The 12,378-nt window shown below is 39.3% G+C and overlaps 1 protein-coding gene across 1 annotated transcript; it reads left to right on the forward strand.

The window, feature by feature from the left end:
• Positions 1-483: 483 nt before the first annotated feature.
• On the forward strand, positions 484-10,243 carry DUS4L (dihydrouridine synthase 4-like (S. cerevisiae)). The gene is made up of 6 exons (XM_010288107.1): positions 484-593; positions 838-959; positions 5,022-5,139; positions 7,188-7,310; positions 8,234-8,460; positions 9,660-10,243. The coding sequence occupies exons 1-6, from the start codon at positions 484-486 to the stop codon at positions 9,905-9,907; spliced, it is 948 nt and encodes a 315-aa protein (XP_010286409.1). The 3' UTR covers positions 9,908-10,243.
• Positions 10,244-12,378: the final 2,135 nt, after the last annotated feature.

Genomic DNA, 12,378 nt, shown 5'->3' on the forward strand with positions numbered 1-12,378 from the left:
CGGTATGCGAGGGCGAGCTCAGGCCGGGTTGGTCGGGCCGCAGCCCCCGCCGTGCGCGGAGGGGCGGAGGGAGCTGGAGCGGGAGAGCGAGAGACAGCGGGCCTAGGCTGAAGCAGGGACGGTTCTCGCCGGCCATGAGGGAAAACTTCCTCCGTGAGGCCTGCGGGCAGGGCCTGCGCTGAAGGTTGCAGGGGTTATGTTAATATTAGAGACTGCAGGGCATGGAAACGCAACGGCGTTACCGCGGGGGTCTTGTAGATTACACGGGGGCGCCGGGCGCAGGGCCGGTGCTGGTAGCTGGTGGTGGAAAAGGCTTGTTCGTGACACTGTGCAAGTGAGGGACTTCTCGCGGGATGCTTTACCAAAAAGCATGTCCAGTTAGAGTTCTAATTCTTTGCTGTAAGGCATGTGAGAAATAGCTGAATTACTTATATTGCAAACACTGTTTGTTTTTCCAGATGCTAAAAGGACTGTTAATTATACATGATTGGTGACATCACAGAAACTAAACAATGCCAACTAAAAGATCCCATGGATTTGTTTCATTCTGGGCAAGTTGTAAAAATATGTGCCCCTATGGTCCGCTACTCAAAGTAAGTAACTGTCACATCAACTATGTTTTAATTCTATTTTGTCTGAGGAAGTTTACCTTGACTGTAAAAACAGGGATGGTTACCTTTTTCTCCTTTAATTATTTAAGATGGAGATAAATGTGGGACATGTTTTATTTTATGATTATACTTGGACATCCCCACAGTACTGCATGTAAGAACAGCATTTTAGAATAGCTAATCAGAAAACGTCTTTCTTGATCTCTTAATTTTCATGTGTCTGCAGGTTGGCGTTCAGAACCTTGGTTAGGAAATACAGTTGCGATTTGTGTTACACGCCAATGATAGTGGCAGCTGATTTTGTGAGATCTGCAAAAGCTAGAGACAGCGAATTCACAACAAACAAAGGTATTTTTTTTAGTAAACCATTGCCTTGTCAGAATGTTTTATGTCGTGATAAACCAAACTGGCTAAGTGAATGAAGTCTGTGACGTGACATCCATTAACAATTTTGGTATACTGTATCAGATTGATTGTAAAACCATAGAAATATTCTAGGTGAGAGTAAGCATATTTCAGTGATAGCATGCCAAATGAGATAGTGGAAAACCTTGTCTCCACCTGAAAGTCGGGCCTTCAAACTGATTAAGATGTGTGGCTGGCTGACCACACATAGCTGGCCAGTGGCTATGCACTCATGCAGTTGCTCACTCATTCCTCCTGCACACCCCCCCAGCAGCACAGGGTAAGAATAGGAAGAGCAAAAGCAAGAAAAGACTCACAGCTCAAGATAAAGACAGCTTAGTAAGTGAATGAAAGGAGAAAAAAAAAAGTGATACAAAGGCAACCACTTCCCACTCCACACCAGCAGACCAATGCCCACCCAGTCTCTAAGCAACAGCCACCCTGGAACACAATTTCCATGTCCCAACCACTTTCTTCTTCCCCTAACACTCCAGTTTTATTGCTGAGCTTGATGTTATACAGTATGGAATATTCCTTGGGCCAGTCTGGGACAGCTGCGCCAACTATGTCCATTCCAAATTTCTTGCCCACCCTGATGTATTTGCTGGGGGCAGGGGGAAGGCAGAGTGAGAAAAAGAGAAAGTTTTGACTCTGTGCAAGTACTGTGCAGCAATAGCCAAAACATTGGTTCATTATCAAAATCCAAAACACAGCACCAGACAGGCTGCTATAAATAAACTTTAAATAAATTTAAAAATTAACTCCATCCCAGCCAGACCCAGTACGAGATGATAGTAAGATTCTTTTCCCTGCAATTGCTGTTTCTTGTGTGTTTCAGAGACAGACATTTATCTCATTGATGGGAAAAGTTTTCTGGTCTCTAAGAAAAAGAAGAGCATTGCTAAAGGTGAAAAAATTAATAGACTAGACTTTGATGCAGTGGAATTAAGGACCAATAAAAGAAGCAGGGTTTCAAATTAGCTGGAGTGGAAAGTGGAAGGGGCTGTTGGTGGACTCTTTGGATAATGAGATGGTGATAATAAGGCAAGAAGAGGCCCAGAAGTTGAAGCATGGCTATGGTTGATGCGGAGAAGCAAGCCTCAGGCATGGTACAGAAACATAACTGGAACACGTATGGAAAGGAGTATAAGGAGTTGTAGAGAGTCCTGGCTGTAAAGCTGTCATGGTTTAACACCAGCCAACAACCAAGCCCCACACAGCCACTCGCTTGCTCCAGTGGGACGCGGGAGAGAATCAGAAGAGTAAAAGTGTGAAAACTCGGGACTTGAGGTAAAGACAGTTTAATAGGTAAAGCAAAAGCCACACACACAAGCAGAGCAAACTAAGGAGTTCCTTCACTATTCCCCATCAGCAGGCGTCCAGCCGTCTCCAGGGAAGCAGGGCGCCATTGCACATGATGTTTACTTGGGAAGACAAATGCCCTAACTCCGAATGTCCCCCTTTCCTTCTTTTTCCCCCAGCTTTATATGCTGGGCATGACATCATATGGTGTGGAATATCCCTTTGGCCAGCCTGGGTCAGCTGTCCTGGCTGTACCCCCTCCCAGCTCCTCATGCACCCCCAGCCTGCTTGCTGGCAGCCCAGCATGAGAAGCTGGACTGTCCTTGACTGCTTAGCAACAGCTGAAAAAGTCAGTATGTTATCTGTTCCCATCCCAAATCCAAAATATGGCTAGCATCTATGAAGAAAATTGACTCTATCCCAGCCAAAACCAGCACAAAAGCAAAAAAGAAGAGTGGTATGAAATACGTGGGAAGAGGTGACAGTAACGATAGAGATATGCTGGCATGAAGTGGCTGCAGTAGAAGAGTGTAACAAGGAACATACAAGCATAGGCTGCGACTGGAGGAATGAAGAGAGCGTGGCTAACGTGCTAATAAGATCAGCATGCAGGATCTATGAAGTGTGATGATTTAATCTACTCAGACCACTGAATTGGTGGTTTCGTAAGTGTATATGTAATAGCAGAGGAGCTATATTTCATTATTTTAGCACTGGCTGTTTACTGTGGTGCATTATTCAAATAGAATAGAGCAGTTGCAGAGAAAAGTCACATGGGAAAGCAAAGGTATGCTCTCTTATTAGTGGAATTTAACTTTTAAAAAGCATGAATAATTCTTTGTGTGTAAAAATAAATGGGTAAGAACATAACTGACAATATATATGTCTCAAAGCTCCACAGAGCCACTATTTTGCCCCCTTTGAATTTACTTATGCTTCTGATCTACACAACATCCTGTGGCGTTGAAGTTCCACACGTCAGAACTGTATGTAGTGTATTCTGGGGGGGTGCAGGGATGAGGAAAGAGGAAATTCTTTATACTGTAACTTTGCCGCCTGATAACAAGGGATACAAAATAAAATGTTCTAGTGTTGTAAACAATATCTTTTCCCTATTCATCTCTTTCATGCTGACCTTAATTTTATAGGCCTCTATAACATTCTGCCTCAGACAGCTTTGCCAAGATTATAGTATTTACATTATTAGCATTTATGTTTTTAACAAGTAGCTCCACATGAGGTTGTGAAATTTTACTGTGGTTTTATTTTTAACTTCCTGGCTGTTTGGGGGTTTTGTCTTCTAATTAGTGGAGTAGGTTTGGAGCCTACAATTGCAATTTCTGTTTTCCATTTTCTTTGGCATTGATATTTCGTTGTTGTATATTTCTCAAATAGAGGTAAATGATCTTTGCTGCTGCTGCTAAAAAATTTAGTATGGCTAGACTTGGTATTTTTATTACTTAATGTTCAACCAAAAAACCAGGAGCATGGGATTATTGCAAAATATTAGCTGTAACAATGTAAATCTCTTCAGCTAGAGCATTGTATTAAATAGACACTGTTTTGAAAATATGCAAGGGATTTTTTTTGCTTCCTGATTTTTTAGGTAACTTCTAGCAATGTCTAAGCTTGATTGAGAGGGTGCTGCTGCCCTTTTTGACTTAAGCTCCACTACTTCAGCAACTGCTTATTTTCCACTAAAATAGAAAAATCTTCAGAAGTACTTGTGGTCTTTTCAGTACCAGAAGTGCACTTGCTTTGTGCATTTGTTGGATCATCTTTTTCCATCAGTGCCCAGATATCCCCCTTCCTCTTAACTGCAGCAATTGTTTATATGGAAAGTGAGTGCTAAGACTATTTGAGATATTTTTAGATGCCTTTAATGTAATGCAGTAGCTGTAAAAGAGGAGAGCATGTTCCAAATGACCATCTGGCTCTCTGCAGGGGCTTAGTAAATCACAAGCAGTTCAGCAGACCCAAGTTGAGGAGCAGTGACACTTTGGTTTCTCATTTGAGACAAAGCTGCCAAAGCTGCCTCTGCCTTTGGACTTTCCAACACACGTTGGAATGTGTGTTCTTGTTCCAACTCTGCATTATGGATAAAAACAGCCACGTTGGCACAGAAGAGGAAAAAAGATGGGCTGGGATAAGGAAGGGCAAAGCTTGTGGGTTGTTTAGCTCCTTTCTGAAGAATTGGTTCTGTAAGGAAGTTTCCCACCTGGCAAGATAGACAGCCATGTCAGCACAGCAAAGGGGCAGCATGCAGAAAAGAAGGGGCAGGCTAGGAGGGGAAGCATCAAGGCTGCTGAAAAACAGAGAATACTTAATTTCATATATCATCTTTGTGAAAGATAAGCATCTGACCAATTTCAGTCAGAAAAAGTATGTGTTGAGTCAGCAACCATCTAGGACACATAAGTTTGTCACCTCTCTTGATAGACATACTCATTTAGTAACCACTGGTCAGCTACCTTTATTTATTTGTGATCTAGGGCTCGCAGAATCACAAAACAGTTGAGTTTGGAAGGACCTCTCTATGTCATGTTATCCAGCCTCCCGGCTCAAGCAGGGTCACCTAGAGCTGGTTGCCCATCACCATGGCCAGACAGCTTTTCAATATAGGAAAAACATACAAAATTTAGAATTTCTTCTTTTTATTTTCTGGGTTTTTTTAAATCTTTAAATATTTTTTCATTGGAGTAGGTGATCATCCATTGATTGTTCAGTTTGCTGCTAAAGAAGCACAGGTTTTGTGTGATGCTGCCCGTATCGTCTGTCCTTTTGCAGATGGAATAGACCTAAACTGTGGCTGTCCTCAGAGGTAAAGTTTTTCAAAAGATGGATAAATATGATGAAATAAATTGAGAATAAAGAATGCTGGTCTTCATTTTCATAGTAATTTCTGTCTTAACTTAAAAATAGACTTCAAGAGAGAAATAGCTTTTTAACCTGTCAGAAATGTCTGCGTGGCAGGACATTGTTCTGAATGTTCTGAGATGCCTGTCACCATGGTGAGACTGGGAAAACGAGGTGTATTTGGCAACTTGCCTTTTTTCATTTCTGAGATACTGAGTGTTGGCTTAGAAGTGAAGTGTCCATCCCTTCTCAACACCTGTTAAATATGCATTACCAAAAAAAGCTTGCTTTAAATGATTTGGTAAGTGTTTTGGGAAATGATGTGGCAATTCCCAAAATGATGAGGCAAGTCCCTGATGTCTCGGACTTCTGCAACTGAAACATAGTCTCTGAAATGTAATTATATGGATTATATTATTCAGGAAGTGCTGAAAATAATTTCTTCCATCTTTTATTAGGTTATAAGTACAGTAAATTAGTGATCTACTTCTCACTTAAATTGATACAGATTTTGTCTTGACAGTGAAACAGAGTAGTAATGCACAAATGACGATTCTTGCTAACTGGTTGAATTGAGAACCATTTATTACATGCTTGTCAGACAGTCTTTTTATCAAAAAGTCTTCACTTAGTGAAGACCTCAAAAATAAATGTAGGAAAGCAAGAGATAATATTACAGTGCAAATACTTAGTTTGTCTATTCTAATTAGATTGTCTTGACTTAAAATTATAGTATTTGCGAAAACTCTCTTCTGGAGAGATCTGAGACTTCGGAATGGAAGTATATTTGTTTTTCTAGGCTAACTGCAGTTAAGTATGCCAAACTGTACGTTCTTTTTAGGCCAAAAATACATGCTTACATTTGAATCCTTTGTTTCTTGTGCATGCTTATTTCAAAATAACAAAACTTTGTGCACTTAATCTGCCTCTATAAGAAAAATTGTTCAAGAAAAAAAACCTGCTGCTGTTAAGTGGAAGCAAAGGTTATTTCCTGCAAAACAACATTAAATGTTTTGCAGTTGAGGAAAAACAGAATATTACTGAAATCATATCCTTACTTATACTTCCAAAATCTTCCTTTTCAATCCAAAGTTTATTTCTATTTAGAAGGAATCCATGATCCAATGGAAGGGGAAACCTCAAGCTATTTATGTGATTTAAGCCACCATTGATTAAATGTTAGTTTATCTTCCTGTCATGGTTTAGCCCCAGCCAGCACCTAAGCACCACACAGCCACTCACTCACTCCCCCTCCCGCAGTGGGACGGGGGAGAGAATTAGGAAAAAAAAAAAAACCTTGTGGGTTGAGATAAACACAGTTTAATAGGACAGAAAGAGAGAAGGAAACAACAATGATAACAACAATGATAATACCAACAAAGGAATGTACAAGAACAAGTGATGCTCAATACAGCAATTGCTCACCACCCGGCGATCGATAGCCCGTCCCTGAGCAGCGATTTCCGCCCCCCGGCCAACTCCAGTTTATGTACTGGGCATGATGTCATATGGTAGGGAATATCCCTGTGGCCAGCCTGGTTCAGCTGTCCTGGCTGTGTCCCCTCCCAGCTCCCCGTGCACCCCCAGCCTCCTTGCTAGCAGGCCAGCACGAGAAGCCGGACTGTCCTTGACTGCTTAGCAACAACCCAAAACATCAGCACATTATCAACAGTTTCTCATCCCGAATCCAAAACATAGTCTCACACTAGCTTCTGTGACGAAAACCAGCTCTATCCTGGCTGAAACCAGGACACTTCCTTGTGAGTCTATTTTGTGGACAGAAAATTGAGCTGGAAGAGATTAGTAACTTGTCCAAAGTTCTAACAATGCAATGTGAGAACCAAGATCTAAAAGCTTGTGTCAAACTGCAAACGAATCGTTGATCTACAGCCAGTACTATCTCTGTTTACTCAACCACACATTCTAAAGGTCGTAAGGAAACTGATGTATTTGACTGAAATTGATCTGCATTTTTTTCAAATGTAGAATTCAAATGATCTTTTTCTTTTAAAGATGGGCAATGGCAGAAGGTTATGGTGCTTGCTTAATAAATAAACCAGAACTTGTTCGAGATATGGTGAGACATGTACGGAATCAGATTGACAACCCTAGATTTTCAGTATCTATTAAAATAAGGTAGGTCTAAGTTCAGTGCTGTTTGTGGTACATGGAAGAATCCTTTTAATTTTTTTTAAGAAACATGCTAGTGTAGTAGTTCTACTTCAATATAGGTCATTCTGTTAATGTAATATTACACATTATAATAATTTCCTTACATGTGAAGACTGCTGAGATTTTTTGACCCCAGGTGGTGAAAGAATATTTGGGGCAAGTAATCCCAAACTAAGATAGCAGAACCAGCATAGCCTTTGACTATTTACCCAGATAACATACTGAATGCTAGAGTTTTCTTGCAATCTGAACAATGTGAAAGTACAAGTCAAAAGGCCTAGGGTTCCACAAAAGAAAAGCAATGCATAGTCTGTAGCATCACAAGGATTTACTTTGTGAGCTGTTGGAGACCAGAGCCACAGTTGCCATTGACAATAAAGGGAAGGGTAACAGAACGTGGAACTGGTCCCCACAGCTGCTGTAAGGAACACATCCTGCTTCCCATCATCACTTTCTAAATCTCTGTAAACTGTTGCTTTGCATTGCTTTGTACCACTCCATCCGCTATTTATCCATACATCCCATGTGGCTTTTGCATGTTTGTCAGTTAAGTTTCAACTCAGTTTGCAGTCTTTCAGGAAAGGGGAACTAGGATAAATCGGATTTTTTTTTCACAAAATATACAAAATAATTATGTTTGGTTTAGAATCTTTTGGGCACCCTTTCTCAATCTCTGTATAATTTACCATGTATATTTCAGAGGTGTGATATAGTTGGGAAATGCTAAACTCATATGTCTTTATTTAGAAAAAACCTCTTTACTTACCAACAGTAATAATTCCTTTATTTATACTGTTACAGAATTCTGTGGTAACTTCTTCTTAGGGAGGGGGATTTTTTATACAGTTCAGGTAACTATCTAGTGTTTTCATTCCTTGGAATTTTAGGATCCATGAGGACTTAAAAAGAACAGTTGACCTGTGTCAAAAAGCTGAAGCAACTGGAGTTTCATGGATTACAGTACACGGGAGAAGTGTAGAAGAAAGACATCAGCCTGTACATTATGATGCAATTAAAATAATTAAACAAAGCATGTCTATACCTATTGTGGCTAATGGGGACATTAAAACTTTAAAAGATGCTGAAAATGTTCATCACCTGACAGGCGCAGATGGTAAGATTAAACATACTTACTATTTTCTAAGTAACTTGCAAATCAGATTTCGAAGTATTTATTTTGACTGTCAGTAGGACATTATTTGAGTGCTTTTCACTCTTTGAGTAGACAAATGAAAGAGGATGTTTTAGATGCCTTATAAACTCATAAACAGAATCACATGTCATTATCAGAGCACTAGAGCACTGTTATTCAAAGCCACAAATAATTATTTCCAAGGCAAATGACAAAAGCTCTTTGCTTAATTATGCTATGTTATCACTCAGTAGTGGAGTTCAGGGGGACCTTCAGACATTTATTCTGTCTCTTTGTGGAGCAGATCATCTTTTAAAGAACTGTAAACTTCCACTTGAAAATCTCTGCTTCCTGCGCATGGGAGCAGATTTCTGATAGTAAAAATATGGCAGGAAAAGGAAATATTGTTAAGCCAGAAACTTAACAGTTAAGTTGGTTAGTTTCAAGGACACAGTGAGGAATTACACTCTCATATCTATATGTATTTACCTTGCCTTACACTTCAGTGGTAAAATTTTGGGAAAAAGGATTGCCCTGCAGTTATTTAGGCACAACAGATTCCTGCAACTGTCTATGGTTTCAAGACAATATGGAAATTTGGTAGCAGGAAAACAGAATCCCTTAATCGCAGAAAAATTACAATAGAACTTGTGTGGGTTTATCTGACAATTTGGGACTATAGTTGCAAATACACTGGCTTGTTCAGAAAGATTTACTGCAGACCAAGAGCCCTGAGATGTATATAATTGAGACATTGAGCTCTTACTGGAAGAAGGATTCTAGGTCAGTGAATCAGCTGAGTTGCACTAAAAATAACTAAATTTAGCATATTACTACCCTTGTGTCTTTCCATCGTAATTTTATGTTAAAAAGGCAGACTTGTACGTGTGTAGCAAATCAAAACAAAATACTATTGAATTGCAGTTTCAGAAGTAGGGAAGAAAGGCTTCTGTGTCCTGTGTTTTGTCTTCAAGTGAATGTGTTGATGGGTATTGTAGGTACTCTGAAGATTGGATTGTTAAATGGATTTCTCCGATATAGCTATAATATACAACCCTCCCTTGTCGTTCTCCCATTACTTACCTGCAAGCTTTGGGTGGTGCTATACAAAATCTACAGGAAGATTTCATGTAAAATTTAAACTATGATTTAACTTAACTGCTTTCATTTCCAATTTGAAGGTGTAATGGTGGCTAGAGGACTCTTAGCAAATCCAGCTATGTTTGCAGGATACGAAGAGACACCTTTGAAGTGCATCCAGGACTGGGTTGACATTGCTCTTGAGCATGGAACTGCTTTTACATGTTTCCACCACCACTTAATGTACATGATGGAACGCATAACTTCAAAACAAGAAAAAAAAGTTTTTAATGTTTTATCAAGTACCTCAGCAGTACTAGATTATCTGAATGACCATTATGGTGTGTGATAACTGAAAGTATTTTAGTTCTATGTAAACTTGTACTTTGCAATTACTGGTACATTGTTAAAATTTTAATTGGGTTCCTACTTACTGGTCACATTCATATATTGCATAAGTATTTTCAACACGGCATAACATTAAGATCAGGGTGATACTTTATATTTTTAGTATTTTTATGTCAGCATTTTTCCCTCCAGAAAATATTCCAGATTCCACAAATGCGGAATTCTATTTACAGTGCATTACTACACAGATGATTTATTATTTTAAGACTCCAGTACTTTATTTTTTCACCAGGCAATTGCTTACAGCAGTATGTTTGCAAAGCTAGGGCTTTTCTTATGTGAAACCTCCTAAAATCAGGACTACTCATAAATAATACCAAGAATTTCAGACCAAAAGAATACAAGAGCAATTATAGAAGTTCTTGCTTTAACTGACATAAGCTGTACTTTTAAATTTGAGTAGATTTTTCAAGCTTAAAGACTGTTGTGGCCTTGAAGCCCAGCATAGTATCTTTTTTAAATTAGATGTTTCTTTTGCAGACTAAAACTTTCTAACTTACTTACAACTCAGAAAAATTCTACATTTCATATAGTGAAAGAAACCTGGAATAGATAAATGATGACAGGAAGGAAGGAAGGAAAGGAAGGAAAGGAAGGAAGGGTTTAAACTAATAGCTGGATCTAAAATACAAGACTTGAACATTCAATCTAACTAAATTCTGTTTTATCTGTTTTTATTACTGTATAATAATTATATAAAAGATTGAATCCTTGTAATCTTCCAAAACAGAATTTCATAGGTCAAACAAAAGCTGACAGATTCTGTCAGTGAGGCTCTTGCAGTCCTTTCTGCCTGCTGGCATGTTGCTTATCAAAGCACGACAGCTACTTGGCTTTGAATCTTTGTATAGGAGGGAAACAGTGAAGATTAGAACAAGATAATAACATTATACACCAGCTGCATTTGTTCTGCAAGGGAAGTGTCATAAATCTGTGCAGTACAATTATTTGTAATCAAATAATTTGTTTTCTTTGTATGTTTACACAGAAATTCATAACAGAAATTGCATAGTTTTCTGACTGATATTTCTATGAATATACAAGTGAATAGTTCTACATTTTCTAAATAAATTACTTGGTTTTGTATACAATTGTATTTTTTTTATTACACTATAAACTGTGACAACCTGGGGGAGGAGAGGTTGCTTTTGATGCTACTCCCCAGATCTTTTAATCATTTAGATCTCTGGATTCTCACAATTCTTTTCATGCAGTGGCATAAAAGGCTTGATCATTTTTCATAGTGAATATCTTCCGATTTAGGCATACAGACAGAAGTCTGAAGGGCATGACTACCAAGTCTAGTTCACTATTTATGACAGCGAAGTATGTAACTCTTCTGATATGGTTACCTTTCTGATGTATTAACAAATGGAAAACTATAGACACGCTTTGCTATCCTAGGCTAATTGAGGCAATCTTTACAACCTTTTTTGGTGCAATAGGTTCTCCATTCCTTCAGCCAACTATTTTTTTCACTCTTCTGGATTGTAATGTTTTCTTGACATTGGATGAGCACAATTATGTAAAGCATTCCAAGTAAAACGCCGGCAATGCCTTCTGCAGTTAATACTTCTCTTTCTAATGCCTGACTTTTCCTCAACTAATATTCATCATGTAATTTATGAGCGCTCAGTTTTACAGCAGAAGTTTTCATTTCCCAGCTGCATGACATTGTATTTTGTACTGCTGAATTTCGAGTCTCAAGTTCATTTACCCTGCTGCAGTAACCCCAGCTGCCTCACGCAGCCTGTAAAATCTCATTTTCTCTATTCCCTACTGATAAGTTATTTCTTAGGGCTCTTCTCTGTCTTGGGTTGATGGTTGGGCAAATGCAGTGTGTGATGATCAGGCAGCTGTCATACAAGCCAAACTGGAATAGAACAAGTTTGAACTTTCTCTTTGCCTTTCAGCAGAGAAGTAGTTGGATTTCTGTCCTCTAACCAGCTTCTAATACACAGGCATTTCATATTTCTACTTCTGAACACTTTGTCACCTTCCTGGTGGGAGACAAAGATACCTCTTTTAACTGTAATGTTTTAAGGTTCGTGAGTTTTTTTCCCTAAAACAGCCAGCCATGGTATACATTGTATGGTGTCATTTATCACACTGTGGTTCACTGTAGGATAGGCAGCGTTAGATCAACAACCCAGACTTCTACAACTTCAGTTAGAAGAATACCTTCCAGGAGTGGCAGAGTGGCAGAGTGCACTCAACTCTGGAGAAGGGAGGTCTCAGATGTTTGCAGGAGGCTTCTCTCCATCCTTCTGATCACATTTCAGGTTGTCGGGGAACACGCAGCAGCTGCAGCAGACATGCACAGCAGTCACTGCAGAGCGAGTCTCTGAGATCTTGCAAAGCCCCTGGAGTGAAAAAGCAGCCTCAGACTCTCCGGCAGCGGGGATGTACAAA

The sequence above is a fragment of the Phaethon lepturus genome, unplaced genomic scaffold, assembly GCF_000687285.1.
Source record: "Phaethon lepturus isolate BGI_N335 unplaced genomic scaffold, ASM68728v1 scaffold11445, whole genome shotgun sequence".
NCBI lineage: Eukaryota > Metazoa > Chordata > Aves > Phaethontiformes > Phaethontidae > Phaethon > Phaethon lepturus.